Here is a 24,802-nt window from a genome sequence, read left to right as displayed (position 1 = left end):
AAGAACACTTTTTATTCCAGGTTTTAAGAAAATACATAATTTCATATTCAAAAATAAATAAATACATAAAAAACAAGAAAAAGGGCTTTGTCTATGCTCTAAAGACTTTTACAAACACTGCTTGTTTTGTAGTACAATTATTTCTGTATAGATTTCTTAATTTCTTTTAGAGCGCCGTTTTTGATAATCCATAAATAACCTTTACCCCTTGGAGAAAGATTCGACGTAACGTTCAAGCACTGAGATTGAGTGCTATGAGTTGTTATTCCTTCTAAAATCATTGTTTGTATCAGAGCTTAGTACCTACAACATGACTTTTTACGCTGTCATATCACAGGTCACGTGGTACAAACCGACAAAGAAAGGAAGGGTCAAGACAACTAAAAGAAGTTATCATTTCAAGTGATGTGAAGTCTTTGTTTGCCTTGTCCAAGTTGCGTTTCTCGCATACCAGCTTGGAGGTTTTGCACCACGTGACTGATGTCCTGCAAAAGGGCCTGTTTACATGGAGGTGGGGGACCCCTGCTAGGTGAGGTAACCCGCTTAGGTGGAGTAACCTGCCTTTCAATATAATCTCTCATTTTAATTTTATGACGTTTACAAGATAGGTGGGGTGACCCACCACATGTTACCTCACCTATCTGGGGTCCCCCACCTCCATGTAAACAGGCCCTTAGTTGACACCAATACTCTGTCATAAAACTACACAGATAAAGGTAGCATAATTTGTCAGCCAAATTCACTTACAGAGCCCGAAATTATGAACGTTTTAGCGAAATGGCTATGTTGCAGTTGTAGTGGAACAACCGTGCAGTTTAGAAATGTTACGGTTTGCTTCGTTTACCATGGGAGACGTGTGAGCTCCCAAGTAGCATTTGATTGACGTGTTTCTGTTCATACCCAACCAAACATTTCCGTCTGTACAGTGAGCAAAACATTCAAAACACTAGTCTTCGGGCAGGCGGGAGTTCAAAGCGTCTCTCCCCATTCTCGGCGCTGATGTGCAAACTTTCAATGCGGCGCTGACGTGGCGATCCCGCCAGGCGGGCGCTGTTCTAGCTACCAAGTGTTTGTTAGCTGGTGGCTTGGTTGGAAAGGAACTCGACGTAGTTTGGTGTCAGGATGTCAGAAGCTTTCATACATTGACTCACACTGTAACTGCAGTCCAACTTTTGAGAGGAATCTGCATAAAATAACAAATGAATTGAAATGTAAAAATAAAAACTCGACTAATAAAAAGAGAAGACAGGGCTGTTTTCCATAGGCTTTACTTGAATAGTGAAGTTAAACCCTAATGAACAGCAAAATAATAGTTATAACGGAAAGTTCAGCTTTTCAGCTTTCTCGACTGCCAAAGAGAACAAACACAAGAAATGACTACTCGGAGGGTTATTTTATTATCATTATTATTATTATTTATTTTTTAAAACCGCACCAAGGTTTTCCGTGGGAGGGGGCGGGGGGGATTCCGGCGCTTAACATTGTTTTAGAACTAGCAGGCCAGACACATCCATTCGTGACGAGAGTTTCAGTATTGCCAGAAACCAATACGAGGTTAGGGTACTACTATGATTCACTACTCACACCTGTCTTTTCCTAAGTAGTATGCGTAGCAATGGGGGTTTTTAGCAAAAACTCTCGAGAAAACCTATTTCATTTTAAAATGATCGGTCTGACCGACCAGCTCTTCAGTATCAAAAAATAAGACAAGGTTAATGAGAGTTTCAGGCACAAGACTTGAAATTCTAAAAGAAACAAACAAAAAATGGAATTATTTTTTGCAACATTTCACAGCCTCTCGTATTATGGGTTTTCAGGAAAAAGGGCTACAAATTACACTGGCAAGAGAAAAGCAGGTAAGCATTTTTTGATGACTTGGAGACTTTCTAATAGAAAACAAACAAATAAACAAAAGTTAAACAAATATAGAGAAGTACAATAGACTCAAAACAAGCCCCTTACCGTCCGTGACCCACTCGTTCTGAGCAACGTACAAAACCGCTGGCACACAGAACTGTGCTACGCCATGTTGAGAGGGACTGGTACTATTGAGCATCCAAACAGGAAATACTGCACGAGTGTAATGCTATAAGGAGATGACAAAAACAGTTAAAAGCAAGTCCAAATATTTTTTCAACGTACGTTCATTACTTTAACTGAAAAATAAGTCAAGCGAATTCTCATCGCTTCTCTGACTTTCATTGGTGTCGAGTTAGGGCATAAAAAAAGTCATGGTCTTGTTCCACCCCTTTCCAGATTTCCCCCTCCTCTTTTGCTTGTTCGCTTTCATCTTTTCTAGAACGTACAACAGGTCCACGACCCATTTGCTTCGCTACATCCCCGTCATTGACTGGCTGATTCGTGTTATCACGTTATGAATCAAAGAAAGACTATCGTCAACTCGTGGGTACGTTGTTTAGAAAATAATACATTAGATATCACCCCTGGTTTTCCCACAGTAAATTTTAGGAAATGATCGAAATTCAGATTATAAATATACTTTCCCTGTTCCGGAAAGACAATACTTTTCTTGCTGTTTATTGCACTTTATTAACAGTTATTTAGGTATATATTTAAAAACAAAAAAAGAAAAAGAAAACAGCAAAACAAATAAGCAAACAAAACAAAACAAAAAAGAAAAAAAAAAGGAAGAAGGGAAAAAGAAGGTCGTTAGCAGAATTTGAACCCGGTACCTTCGAGTTGACCCGACCTCACATAGCCACTACGCAATGGAGGATGATTACATGATTTGGTGAAAAGTCTCAAATTTAATGCCTTTTCCATGGAACTTCCGCCGGCAAACGATCGAGCCATACTTGACCGATTGAAAAAACGACTCGAAGCAATCGGATGAAATTAAGGCTAATTGAAACCAGGTTACTGACAGTAAAAAACAATGCAAACACATTTCATGGCAATGAAAGAGCACATGCGATACAAAGCCGACACAACTCCTCCGCTAAGTAGGACGCAAAACATAAGCTTATGTTTTCTTATCTCGATTTCCGCTGTTATTTTAAAACTAACGCTCAAAATCACATCCATTTCCCCCTGTGATCTTGGGGAGTCCTTATAAAGAAGAAGTAGTTATTTACCATACATTCATTCATACACATAACCTACTACATTACTACAAGGTAGGAGATCAAGCCAGCGTCGAAGTTGAAGGAGTCGAAGAGCAAATGCTCATCTTCACGTCAAGTTTAACGCCTAGACGAGTCAAAGGCCCTTGAATCGAACTAATCTGAAAGATTCCTGCGTTTCTTAAACTTGGTAAGACCTCTATCCTCTAACCGTGCTGTAGCGCACGATGCACGCTCTTAGCGAGGAATTTGATGCCACCGAACTTTGGCGAGCGCGTGCTTCTTTGGAAACGATAGATCTTCGCGCTCTCGAGTTCGGACCCGATTAATTACGAAGTGCGTCTACTACGAGTGAGCGAGTGACTCATTTGCATATCCCTGTCCCTGCAATAACTCGTGGTACGCTCGCGCGTACCCACGAGTTAAAAATGACGAATTCTAGTTTTCTAAAGCAACGACTTTATGGTAAAAGACTCACCAAAACTGCACCATTTAAGTTTTTTACTTATATCAATCATAAATCTTTGAACACTTGAGTTTTAGACAACGTCTGTTTAGCCTATGTTCAGATCACCATCTCCATAAGCCTTGGCCAATAACACTTACCCGGACCTTGATAATTCCGGATATCACAAAAACGAATCTTAGAATTATTTTATTATACATGGTTGAAGGAAATAATGACAAACACACCATCGACAACTTGACGTTGCCCTGGGAAATCATACATCGCGCGCGCAACCTGCACTTTAATCAGTTATCTAGGTACGTACCTACGCGGTCTTTTGCTTATTCAAATCCCCCCCCCCCCCCCCCCCCCCCCACACACACACACACCCCCTTCAACCCCTACATCCCAGAAAAGAAATGAACAAAGGTTGGAGATGCATTTCGGGAGTCTTTGCGGTCGTTTTAGTTTAGATGATATTTTCTGCAATTTTGTCAATTAGTCACTAACCTTAGGATAACCCATACAATTATCCAACATAGCCAGGTCCGTACTTGTAATGACATACACACATCCTTCAACAGAGTGTTCTGGATTAAACTGTATGTTTGGGAAACCACCAGCCTCCTCACAAGTACCTGCCAACGAGCGTAACAGATTTTGATCAAAATGGTCATAACAAAACTTTACCATACGGCAAAAAAACTAAGCTTTAGTATGTGCTTAATAACAATTTAAATACAGCTGTAGCCTGCGAATACAGCAGTCTCTCCTCGCACTTTGCCGCTAGGGACGTTTCACGAAACGGCCCTTAGCGGCAAAGAGAGACGGTTGTATTAGCATGCTACAAATTAAGGAAAGGGGCAATTTTCCCCCTCCTATCCAGCGCTCTTCATTTTAACATTTCTATAAAAAAGAAATTCTCACCTCGCTTGTTAAAGCAGAGTTGGAACCCGAACAGAATCCCCCACAGTCGCGTCTTGGGCTCTCGTCGCAAGTATATAGTCATCCTTTAACAGAAGAAAGCAGTAAAGAATTAAACCACCCACCTCTTTAAAACAATGTGTTAGGACTAATTGTAATTCAAACGAAATACACTAATAGTGGCCTGGTCATACCAGTACATAAACTCTGTGAAAAAAACTCTGCGTCAAAAATTCGGCTAATTACGACTAGGACAGAAGCAGGACTAATTTGACAATGCTATTTAAGGAAACCTCGTTAGCAAGTATGCCTGCACAATTGTTTGAACGGAAATTTGAGAGAATTCTAATGATCCTAGGCAAGATAAAAATTGCTTTATTCGAACTTTCGCCATTAAAAATATTCTGGAAATATTCTAAACAGTACTTGTAGTTATTTCACAGGTATTTTTATTGTTTCCTCAGGTTCTCCCACCCTTGGCAGTGACACCGCACCAGCGCGTGGAGCTAATTACTGCGGGCCAATTACAGTCCCTTCCCCGATGAGAGATAGACCACCATAGGGTCGGGGTCCCCTACTCTTTACGAACAGTGTGTGGGTTATTTGACAGTCCACAGAACTTATATCTGCAAGGGTTGTGAGACGGGGCCTATGGTTTGTTGTTCTTATCCGAGAAGACTGGAAGAAAGTCTATAAAATTGGCTAATGTCTTTACAAAGGCAACAGTTTCTCCTCAGTTATTGAAAGACACTGAGTGTTAGTGTAGTGAGGGTTTGAACCAGCGGCCTCCCGCTTGGCAGAACGACGCTTATCCAATTCCGGAGCTAACCAGGTAGCATACAATAAGATTGGTGTACCAACCTGTTAGGGTTCATATCAGGACCATAGGCAAAATAATACAAACGCCCTTCAGGGGGCCTTGCATTGATACGGAAGCAGACAGGTGGAAAGGGCGCAATCTGCTTCTTCTGTGTTAGGTATCTAGAAAACGAAGAGTTAAGTTACTTCAGTTACGGATTGTCAAGCTTGCCTCACTGGTGGAAAACACTTGCTGATCGCCATGTACTCAAATCAAAGTTCCCATTTTCCTCTTCAAGTGTGCTTTGATACCCCTTAGTAAAGTAATCTGTTTTTTCCCTCGCATTTTCTTCAAATTTCACGTTCTCCCACATGCTAATGAGACGAAATCACTTTCCAAGATATTATTAAGGTTCTTTTCCCTCACAAGATTCTCGATTTTGCTGAACTGGTCTCCTGTCTGTTTAAAAGGCGACTGGATTTGCTCAAAGGAACGTTTTTCTAACCATTTCTAGTATGTACAGCAGATTGAACCCTTCAACCAACAAACTTACAATCATAGAACCTTTGGCGATTTATATGCGTTACTGAGCAAGCGAGAGGTCAAGATGACTGGATATTGGCCAAGTACTTTCTTGCATTTTTATCAACCACGACGAAGTTGAAGTCAATAGAAACGCAAAACACAACGAGGCCAATAGAGCGATTTTCGCATGACCTTGAAATGAAAACGCGCGAACAAAACAGACACAACAAACGAACGGAAATAGGGCGATTTGATTGGTTTATCGAACGGATACAAACGCGCGTGGCTATTGCTTGGTAAAGCGAACGCTAGGGTGAAAAAACTTCATGCCCGAGAACTTTCTAGAAATCAATCGGTACTTCGCTTTGACGTGATACTGCAACACGATTGGCCAATCGAACAATGCCTTTTCCATATTAGGGTTTTCTTTGGCCGGAAAACGAATAGGCCATGTTTTGATAGTTTCATCCATTGGCTGACAAACAAATAACGAACACTTCCCAAACCATTTTTCAAGGTCATACGAAAATCTCTCTATCCAGCCATCTTGACCGAACACGCCTGGTCAATAAAGGATTTAATATATGGCCAAAGAGAATTTTTGCTTGCGGGACCAACGCGGGGAATCCCGAGCAGGCAAGATAGGCCCATCTTAACCGCTCGTGTAGCCAACTAGAATGCAGGTTTCGCTTCATCTTGCACGCTCGCGGATTCAGCCATATAATAAACGCTATTGTCATCAGTCTTTCCGTTAGCTTCTACTCGCCCACCCTCCGTTAACCCTCCCTTGAAGCCCCAATATCAACATGCACTTTCTGCACACTGTTTTTCACACATTTTTAATGGTACTGCTTGAGAGAATTTGTTCAACATCGTGATGACATTTCATCTTTAGTGATCATTTCATTCATTCTCATGACTAATATCGTACCCATCTGTTGTTTACGACGCCGAAGGCGAGATCTGTCCATGTAAGAAAATTACACTTTTTGACTGGCTAGATTGTGAGCGAATGACGTGAGTGTTGTCTACGTGTAACCACGTTTTGTTGGAAAAAAATTCACTGCTCTATCAAATTGGTTGTTTAACACGTCTAAAATTGAGGATTCATTTCGAGTATGTGCTCTTTCATCGCCTATCACATTAATGACAGGCGATTCTGTATACAAATCGGATTTGACCAGATCTCGCCTTCGGCTTCGTCAACAAGAGATCTGGGTACGAGTCATGACCTGTCTAATTTATCGCCCAGTATTGATTGTTAGGAGAAATTGCCTGCTGGTCACTATTGGGGCTTAAAGGGTTAACCTCCAACCACAACCTCCTTAACCGACCAAAAGTGATTACCCGAAAATAAATCAATGACATTGAGGGTTTAATTTTGAAACAGAAATAAGTAAAATGTAAACTGAAATATTCGGTATCAACGTCGTTTGCATACATAGAGCTGTACCTTGACTCGGAGAGAGGTTTCGGCTTAGCTACCACCTCCAAATTACTGGCATTTTCATCGCAATTGTCTCTAAAACCATCATTTTCATCAACCATGCTTTCTCCACCGGCGCTATCATCATCATTTACGGTGCTCTTTAAATCCAGATCATTCTCATCTTCACCGCTATTTTCGTTTCTGTAACCCCGTGGAATGTATTGACTGCTGTTATTCCTGCATGTAGCAACGCCAACGCGTTTAAAGGAAGAACATTCAGTAACACTAGACATTGATTCCACACCAGAACTACTATCTTCTGCATCTTTAGCACTCCCCAGTTCTCTGTTATTATTCACTGTCACGAACACCCCGGATGAGGCAGAGTTCACAGAACTGTTTATCCCTTCTAAATCTTCATCATGGCCCACGAAGTCAGTCTGGTTTAGGGTAGTCCGTTCAGTATTTGGCATCTCTGAAATATTTCCGACTTCTTTTCCAGTGCAGCTTGAGCTGGTTTCCAAACTTTTTACGCCGTTTTCATTATGAACGAAGTCACTTCTACATGTACCTTCTGCTAAATCCTTGGCTTCATGTACCAGAGCCATACAGAGGCCGTTAGAAGGAGCTGCGCCGATATCCACTTCACCCATCTGTTTGCCATATGCATCCTTCTCTTTTAATATTTTTTGATACTCCTTAGTAAAATAACCTGGGATTTTTTCCCTCGCATCTGGTTTCAAACTCGACGCTCTTCCAAAGGTTAATGGGGAAATATCATTTTCCGAAGAACTGTTCTTTTGGCTATTTTTCTCATCAGCTTTTTTTGCTGAAGTAGGTCGCTTGCCTCTTTTCATCAAAAGCGAGTCACGTTTAGTTCTAGCATGCCCAGCAGACTGCACTCTTCTACTTCTGAACCTACTACCAGCAGTTGGAGGCTTCATCGTGGAAGTATTCAGGTTCAGATTATCAAGTACTCTGAAAATATCTGCTGAAGGTATTCGGTCAGAATCTAGGGCCTCGATTTCCAACTTGTCATCAATATCTTCGACCTTAACAAAATCGTTCCTAAAACCATGAATCAGTTTTCCTTCATTTTCACCAAAGCTCTCTGTCGTCCCATTTTGCCTTTCTTTTGCCGAACTTTGTCGGTCTGTTATCACGTGTTCTTTCGACGTTTTCTTGTCTTCAGGTTCCCATATCAACGCATTGCGTTGATCTCTTGTCGCATGTGTTCCAACAGCTGTCACATGCTGTCCTTCTGTTGTCGCATGTTGTCTCTCTGAAACCACGATGTGGACATCGATTATTTTGTAATCACTCCCTAGTTCAGAACAACTACTAAGAGACTCCCTAATTTCACGATTCTCTGATTTTCTACAGTCAAGACGACCCCTTTCCTTTTTCTTGCTGTTTTTAATTTTCGGAGTCGATTTATTTGAAGCTGAAATGTTCAGACAATCTACCAGATCGCTTGTGACGTTTCGATCAACGCTTGAGCATCTATTTTCTTCATGTTCACAACTCCCAAAACGCGCCTGTTTTCCCTGAGAACTCCTGCTGTTTTTCATTTGTTCTTTGTTGGTCCCATTCCCACAGCCCTTATTATTTTGGCAACTAACAGACTGGTTTGTTTGTCTTGCCCAGTGACCCTCTTCCTTATCACTATCATCATCTGGGCGTGGCCTATTGCTATTAGCAGGATCAATATAGGGCTTACAAGTACTGGTAAGCTTTGAGTTACTTTCATTTCTAGACGTCGAGTAGTGTGTGAAACCCTCATCATAAGGTACTTGGATTTCAACGTCAACACTGTCTTCACTTTCGTCTTCTGAAAAACTTCCATCGCTGTCATCGTTAGCTGGATCGGCAGAAGACGCAGACGAAGTTTTGTGGAAGGTACTCTCTGGACGCAACTTCTGATGAGGACTATCGGGCCTTGCCAAACCAAACATCGAATTATTCGAGTTGGAGAGGTGACAATCGCCGTCGGGTTGTGAAGATTTTGTACGCTGTCTGGTAAAGCCGTGGTAACTTCTTGAACCTGTGGGAGAGAAACCGTTAATAAATACAACTGTAACTTCTGTAATGTGTACAAGCACAGTGCAACCCCGCTCTACGGACACGCGTACATCAAGCACAGTTTCGTTTGTCCCGACGAAAAGCTCATATCTTTCTCTAAAATCAGCCTGCTTAATATGGACACCGGTTAATAGGGACAAACGACACTTTTCCGTGTCCCGAGTCACAGACTCTAATATATCGTCAACCCCGTTTTACGATGTGCAGCGGCGCACTGTCTATTTTAATTATGTGCTGATTGTAAACATTGAAAGAATTCTACGGGTTAATACGATTATATAACTAAAAAAGGTAGCAAATTAGCGTGACGTGTTGGATTTTGATCAGCCAGTCTATCTTCCGATGTTTGACCCTCTCACTACACTGTAGTCGTTTAATAAAGTTTTCTGCCTCCTACGACACAAGTTTCACTTCCTCGGCTTTTTGCTTTTAGTTATTGCTCCTTTGAATCTACGAATCGTTAAAACAAAGTGCCCGCGACGTTTTGTCTGAGAGCCCACTTAATACAGGCACTATGACATGTCCCCTTGGAGTCTGTTATAGTCGGGTGCCACGATAATTTGCATGCGATTCTGCACCACCGTGGCTTCTACAGGAAATGGATACGTACACCTTGCAATAACCCTTCTCCCTCCCAGCCATATAGAATGGAAGTGTTTGTACAGGTGTATAGTACTCGAGATTCTACGACCAGGAAAATATGCTTTCTTCAGTTCAAGCTGGTTTGTTTAAAATGTGACGCACACAAATGTAGACATGCAGTGCACAGGCTTACCAGCTACAATGCCTTTACACTGGCTCATGGCTGGACCAGATGCTGTCACAGGCCTACCAAGTGGTCTGAGGTTACCCCTTTGTAATTGTGAGTGATGCAGTCTAAAATGTCTTGCTCTTTTTTCACTCTCCAGCTGCCTCTTCACTTTCAAAACACCTGCCATAGTTTGCTGTTTTAACTGATGGCTTGGGTCTACAACCTAAACACAACAAATCATTTAATTGAGAGATACAGGTTATACTCAGATAAGGAGACATACCAAGAAACCATTGGAGACTGAGACAGAAATATCATACAGTGAAACCTGAATAAGGCGAATGCCATATAAAGTGGACAAATGGCTCAGTTTGTTTTAAATGTTTTTCTTTCCAGTAACAAGCAGCCTGTATTTAGCAGTCATACCGCTGTTAAGTGGACACCAGCAAAGGTCCTGTGGGTGTCCACTCAAATCTGCTAGGTTTCACTGTACTTCCTGGTAAATAGACCAAAGTATTCTGATATTTCAAAACCACTTTGGGCTCCGAGTCGTGGGGTAATAAAATAGAAGAAATTGCTTTGAGGTTCTAGGATGAATAATCATGCATTTCTATTGATTTATTCCACCACAACAGAGCTCAGAACAAATTCTAAAATATAACGAACGACAATAAGTCTATACTATGATAAATCAAAAAGTTGTGTGTGGTGTTTCAAAGACACAAACTGCAGAAAGTGTAGACTACTACATGTAGAACTTTCATGAAGGGGTGAAACCAGCCATTTTGAAAGGGTGACCTGAGCTCCAACATGACTGTCTGAAGTGGTTAGTACCTTATCATCTGAAACCTAGAGTGCCAAGTGCTCAAACAAAAAAAGAGAAAAAGGGGGGATTCCAGAAGCCAAGGCTGTGCTCTAAGAAAAAATAATATTGAAGGGAGCCCAGTGCTGTCTACCAATGAAATCCAGGGTGACCAACATATACAAATGTAATTTCAAGAGACAAAAAATTACTTCTTAATTACTGAAAGCAAAATTAAGGTGCCAGAGGCTACCACATGCTGCTAGAGCAGCACTGCTGGAACGCCTTGAACTGTGCTTCATGTTTGACACACTATATACATTATTACCTACACTGTACCATACAGTGTGTTATTTATATTAACTGAGGAGACAACTGGATGGCAAGGTGACTAGCTCCGCTGAGGTCATCTGAATGAATGAAAGAACAAGAAATGGATAGAAGGACAGATGAAGGAACGAATGAACAAATAAATGAGTGAACGAACGAACAGAAGAATTAAAGAAAGAAAGAATGAATGAATGAATGATTGAATGAAGGAATGAATGAATGAAAGAATCAATGGATGAACGAACAAAAGAACGAACATACAGCTGAATGAAAGAGTACTCTTAAGTCACACTGACCTACCATTATTGGTCCTTTAGTATCTTTTTCTGGGCCTTGTTTGAATGGTGAACTGATATAAAAATTCCCTTTTGGAACCTGTACCCTGCTCAGATTATTCTTGTTCCTAGAAGTGGATCTACTTGCACCATATCTATGTTGTTCTCGTTCACTTTCAGCAACAAATGAGGAGTCTTCTAAACAAGGAAAAAACAGTAATAAGTAAATTACTAGACAGTTATGTCATAAAACTGTCTATTTTTCTCTCCGCAACAAAGATTCATGCAAACTATCTCTGTGCATTCTCCAAGAGAAGCCAAAGAAGAATCCATATCATCTTATTATTATTATTATTATTATCTCTATTATCACAGTCTTTGCTGGTGTTCTTTTTGCGCATCAGCCGGGCGTAAACCATGCACCTAGAGCGTCAGTCACTCAAGTCAATCATTCTGTTCATACACTGAGCACCTTTCTAAGGATTCGTGCAGATCCCAGCATGCAGATCTTTTGAATCTCTGTCATACTAGCTCTCTCTGATACTTTCTTGATGTTTTCTACCATACCCTTCTTCACTGTACCAAGCGCACCAACAACCACAGGGATCACTACAGTTTTCATATGCCACATTCTCTGTATTTCTAGTTCTAGGTCTTTGTACTTGCATTTTTTTTCAGTTTCCTTCAGTGCGATGTTTCTATCTGATGGAACAGTCATATCAATAAGTTTGCAGGTGGAATTCACTGAATCTTTAACGATGATATCTGGTCTGTTCGCTGTTATAGTTCTATCAGTATTGACTGGCATGTCCCACATGATGGTGATGTTGTTATCTTTATTGTGTATCACGGTCTCTGGTTCGTGTTCGTACCATTTGTCTGCAATCTCTATATCATGATCTTTACATATGCTCCAATGGAGATATGCTGCAGCATTATTGTGCCTGGAGATGTACTCTGTTTTGGCTAATACCTCACATCCAGATACAATATGGTCCACTGTCTCTTCATGTTGGGAACACAATCTGCATTTGCTCTCCACTTGCTGGCCACATATTATTATTATTATTAATAGTATTATTATTATTTTACAATGCAATGCCCCCATGATATAATGTTGAAAACATACACCCTACAATTGACAATAGTACATTAACTTTTGCATCAATAGAAAGGAAGTAAAAAAGACACATTATTTAACAATTCGAGCTAGAAAAATCAATTTGTGAATGCAATACTTACAGTGAACACAAGTAAGCTTTGGATAGTTATTACCCGGAATGCACTTTTAACTTTGGTAACCATAAAGACTTAACATCTTCCAAAAAAATTCTTGGGGAATTTGGTTGGTGGACTAGCCTGCGAGCAAGCTCTCCTATTTGGGCGAGTGAAACGAGTCTCGCGAGAATGCGCGAGCGAGCGGCGAAGCCGCGAGGGGCAGAGGAAAGGAGAGCTTGCAACCATCCCTTACAAATTTTCATTTGTACTTCGCCCAGACGAAGGGAAATACCATTGGCTGAAAAATGACGTTCCGGAAATCAAAGTTGATTGATAACAGGCCAAGCTGGCACCCGCTTCGCCTGTGTGTCAAATTTGGTTCTCAGGGGATCAGATTGGTACCGAGAACTTGTTTCAGCCCTCAATGCAGACGGGCTCGTTTGTTGTAATTAAATTCTCACAAAGAGACAATATTATTGTGTGCTGAGGATAAGTCGGACCGAGTTTGTAGTTCTTGTAGAAGGAAAATGAAAACTCTTCATCAGTTGTATTCATTTGTGTCAAGCGCCTTGTTTAGTTCTGAAAACCCGGAGAATGAAAGTGAAGAGTGATTAAAGCGCTGTCTTCCAACATCGGTTTCTTCACCTGATTGAATTCTACTGGGTAGAAAAATTCAGAAACGTGTACTTGACAGTGTAGCTGTGTAGCTTGATCGTAAAGAAGGAAAAGGGAAAGAGTTGGAAGCAACTGGAATAAACCTTACGAGAACCAAGTGCCGGAAACGCTATTCTCCAGTTCCAGACGGACAAATATATGATGTTTTTGTTGGTCATTGCGATGGGGAGTAGATTTCTACGCTGCAGTATGGACGACCTTTCAAAAGTAAACGAAACGAGAATAAAAGTAGTGAGTTCTTATCCGAGCAGACACTTTGAAGTTCGATGTCCCCGTGAAAAAAAAAAAAAACATATCAGTGATACTAACAACATTGCTTTAATGCTGTCGCGAAAGCGATTTATAAATAAATAATTCTATGCGCCCTCGGCTGTCTAAACTTACTTGACAGACGGTTGTCACTTTTCTAATCTGACGCACGTTTGCGGTGACAATTTTCACGCTTTGCGGAGTCCCGGGGTTTCCGGGGTGGAAATGAAAATTTATGAGAGATGGTTGCAAGCTCTCTTTTCCTCGGCCCCACGCTCGCGCGTTCTCGCGAGGCTCGCTTCGCTTGCCCAAATAGGAGAGCTTGCTCGCAGGCTATTGGTGGACCGGATATGGCACCAAGGAAATAATCATGAGGTCTCATTAAGATCTGGTCAAAATATCTAGGAAGCATTTAACTTTTGTAACAAGCCACTAAGTGTTTGCACTGTAACTTTTTGCCACAACAACTTGGATTTTTCAAACAAGTGTCTTGGCATTTTGGTGAGCCTTTGATAATTTTTGACTGCTTTCATACCTTGCCAATATCACCAGATTTAAACAACGCTAAAATGCTAACACTGAAAGTTTCTCAACACCCGCTGAATTTTCCGTGGGACCATCAGACTCTTTGATGGAATGTCTGACTGATTGATTGATCTCTTATTGAATTACCTAAATGCTTCAAATGCTTCTTTAAAGGGAATTTTTTTATTATAAGTAACAGTGGTATAGTCTATACTATTGGTCAAGTCAAACCTGTTGTCTTACCAAGGCTGAGCTCTGAAAATCTTGTGTCTATACTTAAATGTTTCCCTGGTTGCTGAAAAAAAGTAAAGTTGTTCATGTAGTGATTGGTTTGAAGTTACAAAACTGGACAGGAGAAAATTACCAACCTCTAACCAGATAAGAGTTTTGTCTTTAGAGACAAGCAAGTGTCTTGAGAGATGAGAATCTTGTCTCAAGGGACAAGTCTCATGACTCTTCAATTTGAGAAACAACAGCAAAGTAATTTTTGATTTTTGGCAATTTAAATACAGGTCACATTCTATATGTCAGAGACATGCCCCAGATAGGACCTGTTCCAGAGATAAACGAAAAGGAAAAAAAATGAGTCTTTTCACCCTACATGTAATCGCAAATATAAAAGCAAAAGAGTTTTCGTTTATGAGGGAAAACTGTGCGTGACTATTAAAACAATGAATCAAAAGAGCAATGACCTGCACTCACTGCAAGTGGAATGTGACCTGCATTAATGGCATGCAATAAAATTCCTGAGTGTATACATGGCAAATGTTAGCAAAAATTAAAAAACAACCTCAATCAAACATTTAATTCCATACATGCATTAACACTAAATATTCTCAGGCAGCTGGCAGCTGTTAAACAGACCTCTGAACGTTATCCAACAAGTTCTTGTTGGTGAATGAGCAGGACCATAATTGGCTATTTCTATCTCTTTTACTTTTTCGGAAAACGCATGTAGTACAGCTGTTACTACTAGCAAATGTACAAATAGATGACTTGCAGGGGTATAGGATGGTACCTTGAATAACGTGGGTCTTGCAAAATTTTGGCCCATTCTCAAAATATTGCAAGCGTTTTTGATGGGTATCATTAAGCCCATTTTTGGGTAATCTTTGCGTTGAGCAGTCACAATTTTTTTTGCAAACGGGTCTTGGAGTCTTGGATTTGTCGTTTTTTTGTCTTTGTTAAACAAATTTTTCAGGGTTCATGGGTACAGCTTATCGAAATGAGCCCGTACATTACAACAGTAATACAAGACAAAGCAGTAAATTGGTGGGCTTCCACTGTGCTAGCTTTCATTCCAGCATTTTCGGCCATTTTATTAGGCTTTTTTTGTACCATCATCTCGAAATTTTTGGCGCTTTGTGTCTCGGGCTTAGAATTTTCAGAAGGAAAGTATCGGGCTTGGAATTGAGAAAAACGCTCTTAGGGACCCTTAAGTCTCGGTCTCAAATTTTGAAACCGGGGTCTCACAGTCTCACGAAGTCTCCAATTTACCATTATATCTGGGGAGCGGGGGGAAGGGGGGTACTTGGGTTAATTTTTGCTGGGTATGTGCCACTGGCCTCTCAGCACCCCTACCCCATTATAGTCTATTCTGTGGCCAATTAATTATTATAGACCCCATCTTAGTCACTTTGGGGCAAATATGTAATTTTCGTGATCCTAACTTAGTCACTTTCTATTTTTATGAATTGACTCACTTTTTAATTAGAATGAAGAACACTGTATTTTACACAGGCTACAGTACAAACATTCTGGTACGTATGCTAACTGTAAATATGAAGAACTGTCTTACCCCCCAAAAATCCGAAAAAGTATGACCCTATTCTAGAAACTCTATTGAAAATGCGACCCCATTATGTCAATCCAGTTGGGAAAATGGTACCCCATCCTGCCGCACATCCTCATTAGCCTCTTATAAGGAAGCACCCTAGTCCCACTCCCTTGGGTCTATATACCCTACTTGTAGTCAGTCAATGGAGCATATTTGTCAGAGATTTGTCAAGCTGGGCCGAGTTGTTCAAAGGCCGGTTAGCGCTAACCCAGGTTTAAATATTAACCCACGTCTCTTTTTCTTTTCATCAAGAGCATTAATTTTTCTTGCGAATTTTCTCTTTTCTATTTAGAGTATTTAATCATCAAATTGTAGACAAAAAGAATTAAACTGAATTTGCTTTTTAGCTTTCATACCTGAATTCAAATTTTGTACTAACCCTGGGTTACGTTAACCCTGCTTTGAACAACCCAGCCCTGTATAAGGAGATGAGAACAGGAGGGAGATGAAGTCTCAAAATAATTGAAGAAACTAATTTGATAGTGATGTGAAAGTTATATTTTTGATCAGTTGAAATAAAGCTTTAGTTAGGTACAGTGTAAATGCAGAAATTTGCTTTAGTGTTTGGTGCAGAAAAGCAAGTCTTCAGTGATATAATCAAACTTAATACGGTCTTCTAATGAACTTACCTGATGGTTGGTGCCACTTGGAGGCCTGACATCAAAATCTACACCATAGTCGTCTAACTCCTGGCGGCATCTGTCGGTCGCCGAACCACTTCTTGAACTGCTGCTATTAACACTTGACCGTCTTGGGTTCCTTGTCGAGCAATCTTGTTCGCTGATTACATCCATTATTGCATTTGGCTTTTGATACCAATATTGTATTCCTTATATGTGGACTTAAGACTTAACAGTTATATCACATTTTCGGAAGATTTCGACTGGGACATATTATGCTTGGAACGACAAAGTTTTTCAAGTTACAAATTTCCATATTATTTCCATGGATTCGGACGCCATTTTGACCTTTCCGTTACGCAAGGCATCATGGATTAAACGGGTCGCCGAGATCCATGGGATATTCAATATGGCGGAAGACACGTTGAGACGGTCGTGTGAAAATGGGGACAATTCCTACTTATTTGATTTGGCTGGAAACAATGTTAAATGGAAAACGATATCTCTGACTCACGTTGAATATCCGGAAGGTAATCCTGGCTCAGTTATTACTATTCTTGGCTTTTAATTTCGTTCTAACGCTGAGACCCCCTTTTCTCCACGCGAATTTTAATCGTGATATTATTGAAAACACTCAAAGCGTACACCTCTGTTTGTTCTCTGTAATTATGAACACATCCCTGCTTGCTGTTACTACAGTCGTCCATTTATCGTTTTTTTTTTCCTATTTTGTTCGTTACAGGGGACTTTGTTGGAAAGGTTTTAGCTTGGTGTAGTTTACTACCAATTTTTATCTTGGTTGGTTTCATAACGTTGATAATCTTCAGACGCGAATTACACACGGTAAGATAGTCAAATTCCTGGTCGATAAAAATTGCAGTTTCAATTTTATGTAGTAAATATGCACATTTTCTCTCTTTACGAGTGTTCTTTCGGTGATTACCCTGACAAGCTTGACAACCACTCCCACTTTTAATATCTGGTTAGGTATCCCTGGCTTGTAATTAACATTAATTATTTTACGAGCCTGTGTATGATGCGAATAATTATGTAGATCAACGAGGATGTTATCAGATAATAGTCCCCGAATAATAATTATACTGACAACATACAAACAAACAAACAAGTTAAAAATAATGCATTTATGGTGTACAGTTTCCATAAAAATATTCAAATGCACATTGCAGTCATCAGTGAACAATGTACGATCTAAAAATAAATGAATAAAAATAATAGTTTAAATTTGAAAATTTTCATTAAAGTATTACAATGAGAGAATGTTACGTACTAAAATACAAAATTACAAGACATTTTGTTAACTATGATCATGATAAAAATGCTAAACTAAATAATTACTTTAAAAACATCAACAGACTTGGCCATCTGAAGCTTTCCAGAGTCTTTTGATGGCACGATTGGAGGACCTATCACCAAGTGTTTCTTTGGATATAAAATGAGGATAATTATAACTGTATCATGATGGATAGCTAAGAGAAATAAGAAATGATAAATGAAAGAGAGTCAAACCATAAGGGATTTAAAAAGTAATTAAAGGAATTTTAAACTCAGTTTTAAATCTAACTGGTAACCAGCCTAACTTCGTAAATAAGCTGTGTTATGTGACAAATTATATATTAACAATTGCACATTCAACCTCTATAAGTTTAAAGACAGTTATTTTTTTGTGGTGTTTAGTACCTCTCATTTTCATTTACAGACTGTAATGTGTGGTATTTATACACAAAAGAATATTTTATTCAACTGTATTTTTAATAATAATATGGTTTGCTTTGTTGCAGATGACATTCCTTCTTGGAATTTTAGTAAATGAAGTTGTAAATTTGATCGTAAAACACACTCTGGCATATCCTAGGCTCTGTGCAGATCACGTGTTTCCAAATTCCTCTTATGCAATGCCCTCAGATCATGCTCAGTTTATGGCCTTCTTTGCAGTTTACTCTATCCTGTTTATCTATATAAGGTGAGCTTTTGAGTTAAGTAGTAGACCTTTATAATAGAGTGGTTTTTGTTTGAGTGTCGTAAAACCAAAACCAAAGTAATTACTCTGGCCAATCACATAGGACACAGACAATACATTGAACCAATCAAAACTCGAAGTAATTACATGTGGCTGACGCAAAGTGCGGGAAAATGCATGCGAGCGCGTCACAATTGGCTTTGGTTTTACTTCTGATTGGATGAAAAGGTGGCGCGAATCTTTTAAGCCAATCGCATCGTGTAGAAAGTGCAAAACCAGTTACTTTTCGACACTCAAATGAAAACCGCTCTATACTGGTTATGTATACATGCAATATTACATGTACTGTACAGTGTATGAGGTAGTCAACTGCTGACAATTAGCTTTTAAAAACTTGCTCACTGAAGACTTTCTTTGTGGGCCAGTTTTAACTACAGACAAGTTTTGCCATAAAGCAGTTGTTCTAAATAACATTAATATTTATTGGTGTATTTACAATACACAGCAATGTATATTCTTGATGTACGGACAACACTTGCACTTACAAGACCCATCATTTTTAATTAAAGCAAAAGAGCACAGTTAAATCACAAAAAATGCCTGCTTGAAGACTTGCAGAGAGTTGTTTCATGCAAATTTATGGTATTCAGGTTTCCTGCTTTGTTATTGTCTGCCTTCTTACTTTAATTCAGCCTGTCTTTTTTGACCAATCCACAGACAAATGTAGGACAGTGAGAGTTAAGAGTTTGATGTTGGATCTGAGATAACAAGAATTAAAAAGTTGACAGCTATGTTCAACAGTAGAGTAAAAAATGCTTATTAGCTTGCCCTCAGACAATGTCTATCTCATGAGGTACTTCTTTTTGTAGACTAGTCCATTTTACTCAGTCAACCACTGTCTGGGATGATTTAATAGAAAATCTGTGGCGTCACTTAGTAGCAGTTGGTGTTGTGTTAGCTGCTGTTGCTGTAGGTTTCAGTAGGTGAGTGCAAACTGATTAATGTTGAAAAGAAAAGTAATAAAAGGGAATCAGAAATAAATAACAGTTGAACTTCCTCAATATGGACACCAAAGGAACAGAGCCTATTGTTTGCATGACAGGGGTACAAACTATATAGAATTCGGTATCCTTAGGTCCACTGGTTTTTACAGTTATGTTTTTTCCATGAAAAACTCTACTCCTTATTTTGTGTCGAAATATTCAAGGGAAAAAGTGTGACTTATCTGCTGGTATGTGTACTGTATAGAGCAGGTTTTGTCTCAGAAAACCCTTAAGTGAAGAATTCCACCACTGCATATCAAAGTGATTGTAAGAAAATAATATTACAAGATCACAGCTTCTTACAGGTACCGTCCTGAACCTGAGCACATAATTATTCCCTCCTTTTGCAGAATATACCTTAGATACCACACACTACATCAAGTGTGTTATGGATTTCTCCTTGGCTCTGCAATTGGTGTTGCCTGGTTCATGTTCACTCAAACAGTTTTAACGCCACTCTTTCCAACCATAACAACATGGTAAGTAGATAATGGTGATTAAAGACTAATTTTCCGATTTTTTAATATACTGGGGTGAAGCTTAACCCTTGTACATCACACAGTTCTCATACTGTCTCATTTTTCATCATGATGTGACAAACAAATTGGGCAAATTAAATTACTCGTATCATTTCTCTTTGTTTTCACCTTGAACAATTTAATTAATACTGTATTCTCTCTTGTAAGTCACTCCAACAATAAATATTTTTCTGTTCTCTTTCAGCCTTTGACATGTGTGTTGTTTAATCTTGTGGCTTTCTTTTATTTGTGATAATAACTATTTAGCTGTTGAAATCACTATCCCTCCCAAATACAACAATGACAAAATACTCTGAAACCGTTACCTTAAAGTCCTCAGTATAACAAGTGATATTCTTTGGTCCATAAATGGTAAAATATGAAGACAAGTACCCTGAGATGATGAAACCCAATTTTGAAAAACATAGCAATAATAATATTATTTTGCCACTCCTATAGACTGCAAGCAGTCTCTTATTTTTCTTTACAAAATTGCTCCATTTGGGAACACGCTGGCTGGGATGAGAATACAAGGGAATTAAAGAAGGGTGGACTATAAGCAGTCTACCATCCCCTCGATCCACCGTCCTGATTATTAAGGTTTCACTCTAGCTCTTTGTTTCCACAGGCCTCTATGTGAATATCTAATGGTCCGTGACTCGACTCTCATTCCATCAGTGATGTGGTTTGAATACACTCAATCAAGAACTGAAATGAAGTAAGTAAAACTCTTATCATAATCAATTTCAGTGGTCTTTGACCCTTTCACCCCCAGAGTGAATGATAGAGTCTTGGAAAGGGGGCTCTAACTTTTAAGTCTGTGAATGAAATCCTATGGTGTGACCACTCAAATAACACCTCTTCAGCAGTACTTTCAGATGCTGCACTACTATTCATTTAGTGTATAGTTCCAACTTTTGAGTCTGTGGATGAAATGCTACAGTGTTACCATTCAAATGAAACCTTTTCAGCAGTACTTTCAGATGCTGCACTACTATTCATTTAGTGTATAGTTCCAACTTTTGAGTCTGTGGATGAAATGCTACAGTGTTACCATTCAAATGAAACCTTTTCAGCGGTACTTTCAGATGCTGTGCTACTATTTATTTAGTATAATAGTTCTAACTTTTGAGTCTGTGGATGAAATGCTACAGTGTTACCATTCAAATGAAACCTTTTCAGCGGTACTTTCAGATGCTGTGCTACTATTTATTTAGTATAATAGTTCTAACTTTTGAGTCTGTGGATGAAATGCTACAGTGTTACCATTCAAATGAAACCTTTTCAGCGGTACTTTCAGATGCTGTGCTACTATTTATTTAGTATAATAGTTCTAACTTTTGAGTCTGTGGATGAAATGCTACAGTGTTACCATTCAAATGAAACCTTTTCAGCGGTACTTTCAGATGCTGTGCTACTATTTATTTAGTATAATAGTTCTAACTTTTGAGTCTGTGGATGAAATGCTACAGTGTTACCATTCAAATGAAACCTTTTCAGCAGTACTTTCAGATTCTCTGCTACTATTTATTTAGTATAATAGTTCTAACTGTTGAGTCTGTGGATGAAATGCTACAGTGTTACCATTCAAATGAAACCTTTTCAGCAGTACTTTCAGATGGAACCATTTATCTAGTACAGAGTATGTAGTTCTAACTTTGAGTCTGTGGGTGAAATCCTATCGTGTAGCCATTCAAACGAAACCTCTTTAGCAGTACTTTCAGGTGCTACTATTTATTAAGTATGTAGTTTTAACTTTTAATTTTAAGCAGTACTTTCTCATGGTACTATTCGTTTAGTATATATTCATTTACATGTGATGTAGTCATGTAGTTTTAACTTTAAAGTCTGGATGAAATTGGTATGATGTGACCATTCAAACAAAATATCTTTGGCAGCACTTTCTTTGTTTTTCAAAATTGAATTTTGAATTTTTGTCTTATTTGAATTTTTGTCTTATTTGAATTTGGCCACATCTTTAACTGAAAGTGTTTTTTTTTTTCTTTTTTTTTAGGAAGCGGCAAAGGCGAGGCTCTCATAACAGTTATTGCAAATCACATTCCTCGTGATAAGAAGCAAGATGTCGATGAGGAGCAGCAGTTCTGAACCTCTGTCGTTCAGAAGTATGTAGACGAGAAAACTCTGGTATCAGTCAGAGTGGAAGGTGCCGAAAAATAGAGAGTCAAATTCCCCATGACTTGACTCCTTCATTTCACTCTGTGAATTAATCAATATTATACATTGGTTTCAATGTTCGTTTTGCCTTTCGTCTATCGGTTACTCTTCGAGATCATGATGGCTTTAGCATATTGTTTTGAAATCTTGTATCAAGATTGGCCATTAATATTACAAGGTGACATTTACCGTTGAACACATTCTCAGCACAAGGGTATTGTTGGGTGATGTCTAGATTGAGGACTTACCCAACGGAAGACTTATAAAACATGCTAACTTGAGCATTTGACTTATGCCTCTTGTAGCTGATGTAGTGTATGTCTGGATATTTTTTATCTGTTAAAAAATCAAATAATGTGTACATGGGGATTGTATATCTGGTATTTGGGAGAAATTCAGTTGCCCCAACCTTACACATATTACTATAGCAGTGAACAAAATGAACCTATAAAACAAATAGATGTATTGAGTCATTAAGTCGTTTATTTACTTTGTAACTTAGTTTTAGGGCGCGTTCCTTTGGCCTTATTTCAGGATAAGAATGAATGGGGTGGAACCTAGGAAAGTATAGCTCTTTCTCTCCATAAGCTGCGGTCATGTTAGTTTTGTCCACTGGTACAAAAAACGTGTTTCGTGATAATTTAAGATAAATGGCAGATTTGAAGCGCGACAGTGAACGAGAAAGAGGGTATGATCGCCTGAACTTGGGACAAGGAAAAATCTTGAGTCCCCGATAGAATGTGAAACTATGACCCCTCAATTATCGGGCTTTTTGGAGAGAGAAGCGACGACCGGAAATACGTCTTCGTTCGCAAGCTACCACCTGAGGGTGACTGCTTTACCCGCTGAGCTGCGGAGAGACTAATGGAGAGCACACCCATTTACAAGGTTAACGGGAGTGGTGTGAGGTATCCCCAATCAACCCCCTCCCGCTACTCAAATAAAGAATGGAAAAGGGGTTCGTTTTGACCTTCGTGCGACTTTATCCTGGATTTTTGTGGAGAAGGGGTGGGAGGTAAGGGTTGCTTTATCATTTTATATCCCGTTCATGGTTGTACACGTGACTTTATGTGAGAGGAGTGTTTTGCTTGTTTAAGAACAAATACAAGCCTGATTGCCATTTCAACATAATTATGTTTTGAGATTGAGATGATTTAGCTTTCCCGAAATTTTGAACCCGTAAAAGGGTTTTTTGTATGTCAGTGACTTCTGAATTCCGAAAGAAGAGATTGGTTACATATCCCGTGTATTCTTACCTAAAATAATGCCTTATCGAATGTGCCCTTAGTTTATCGAAAGTACAGTCAAACCCCGTTGATACGGACCCTGAGGGGCCATAAAAGGTGGCCGTATTAAGCAGGGACTAAGGCTGCGTGCAAACGGACGCGACAACTCCTAACATTGTTGCGCCAACAATGTTGGGAATTTTTGCGTGCGTGTTGGCAGTGGTGTGCAAACGGATGCAACAACTCCCAACAATGTTGGGACCTGGAGTGCACCGTGGGAGGATACAACCCATAAGTCTTTGTAAACCATGCGTAATGAGCGTGCGTGGCCCTAACAATGTTGGACGAGCTGTGCAAACGGATCCAACATTGTTGTGCTACGCTTCGGCGATCACGGAACAAAAGAAATGTTGGGAGTTGTTGGCTGAAAAGTTTGACCGGTTTCAAACTTTGCGCAACAACATGCAACAGGGTGTTCAAACGGACGCAACATGTAACATCCAACAATGTTGGGAGCTGTTGCCCAACAATGTTGCGTCCGTTTGCACGGGGCTCGAGTAAACTGTCCATAATAATGAGGTGTCCGTATTAACTGGGTGTCCGTAAAGTGGGGTTTGACTATAGACTGCAAATAAGTAATTATTATAGTTACGTTTACATTATGGGAAGGTTAGAATGTCATTTTTGACTTTATCAAAGTTTTTTTAAGGCCCGGTTTAAACGCCGTCTCTAACCAAGCTAATTTAGATAGGACAGGTCAGATTGGACAGTCAAATGGCGTATTTGAGTCGAAACAAAAAAAAGTGATTGAAAATGCATCACTCTTATTTACGGTAGGATCGGTTAAAGTATATGAAACTGTGACATTTATTTGGCGCATGAACATGTCGCCGTGTGAATCAGTCATTTCCATTTCAGTGCCGTGCGACGTTGTGGCAGCGTACCAAGGAAAAATTTCCTAACCATTGAATTTGATTCAACTGCCGCTGTCTTGGCTTTCCTTATTCAATCATTCGCGGCGTTTAATATGGGCCTTATACGAACTGGTGCCACAACAGGTCTGTGTTACTTTTCAAGACGAGAGCAAAAGTTACGCAGACCTTAGGCCCCTTTTATATTCAATTTAAAGTTATATTTTTTGATGCAAAGAAATCAAGTATATCAGAAGATAAAATTTTATGTGTTATATCTGAGTTGGAAGTCTTTGTCATACTATGCTACCATAGTTTATATTAAACTGTGCACTAATCCTTGTCCCTACGGTCTTGCTCAGCTTTGCTCTTGGCGATG

General features: G+C 39.4%; 2 protein-coding genes across 2 annotated transcripts; one reads left to right on the top strand and one right to left on the bottom strand.

Annotated features, from left to right (window-relative positions):
* Positions 1-16,913, bottom strand: LOC140938249 (uncharacterized). The gene is made up of 11 exons (XM_073387756.1): positions 16,582-16,913; positions 14,359-14,410; positions 11,474-11,646; positions 10,066-10,264; positions 7,028-9,252; positions 5,616-5,764; positions 5,317-5,436; positions 4,459-4,541; positions 4,042-4,169; positions 1,963-2,086; positions 1-1,183 (listed from the first exon to the last, which is right to left on the bottom strand). Exons 1-11 carry the CDS (start codon positions 16,744-16,746, stop codon positions 1,074-1,076), a joined length of 3,528 nt encoding a protein of 1,175 aa, XP_073243857.1. The 5' UTR covers positions 16,747-16,913; the 3' UTR covers positions 1-1,073.
* On the top strand, positions 16,883-24,703 carry LOC140939166 (dolichyldiphosphatase 1-like). The gene is made up of 7 exons (XM_073388724.1): positions 16,883-17,102; positions 17,315-17,415; positions 18,372-18,553; positions 19,420-19,533; positions 19,944-20,072; positions 20,740-20,829; positions 22,126-24,703. Exons 1-7 carry the CDS (start codon positions 16,898-16,900, stop codon positions 22,178-22,180), a joined length of 876 nt encoding a protein of 291 aa, XP_073244825.1. The 5' UTR covers positions 16,883-16,897; the 3' UTR covers positions 22,181-24,703.
* The last annotated feature ends 99 nt before the right edge of the window (positions 24,704-24,802 follow it).

The sequence above is a fragment of the Porites lutea genome, chromosome 5 (genome assembly GCF_958299795.1).
Source record: "Porites lutea chromosome 5, jaPorLute2.1, whole genome shotgun sequence".
Lineage (NCBI taxonomy): Eukaryota > Metazoa > Cnidaria > Anthozoa > Scleractinia > Poritidae > Porites > Porites lutea.
The sequence above is the reverse complement of the archived record's forward strand: the minus strand, read 5'-3'. Positions and strand labels throughout refer to the sequence as shown.

What these genes read in the sequence shown, in the direction of transcription:
- LOC140939166 (XM_073388724.1), top strand. Translation starts at nt 16,898, where the DNA reads ATGGATTCGGACGCCATTTTGACCTTTCCGTTACGCAAGGCATCATGG. An exon ending in TCACGTTGAATATCCGGAAG is followed by an intron (nt 17,103 to 17,314) that starts GTAATCCTGGCT and finishes TGTTCGTTACAG; the next exon opens with GGGACTTTGTTGGAAAGGTT. An exon ending in ATCCTGTTTATCTATATAAG is followed by an intron (nt 18,554 to 19,419) that starts GTGAGCTTTTGA and finishes TTCTTTTTGTAG; the next exon opens with ACTAGTCCATTTTACTCAGT.
- LOC140938249 (XM_073387756.1), bottom strand. Translation starts at nt 16,746, where the DNA reads ATGGATGTAATCAGCGAACAAGATTGCTCGACAAGGAACCCAAGACGG. An exon ending in ATTTTCAGAGCTCAGCCTTG is followed by an intron (nt 11,647 to 14,358) that starts GTAAGACAACAG and finishes TTCCTTGTTTAG; the next exon opens with AAGACTCCTCATTTGTTGCT. An exon ending in TCATTAGCATGTGGGAGAAC is followed by an intron (nt 5,437 to 5,615) that starts GTGAAATTTGAA and finishes TTCGTTTTCTAG; the next exon opens with ATACCTAACACAGAAGAAGC.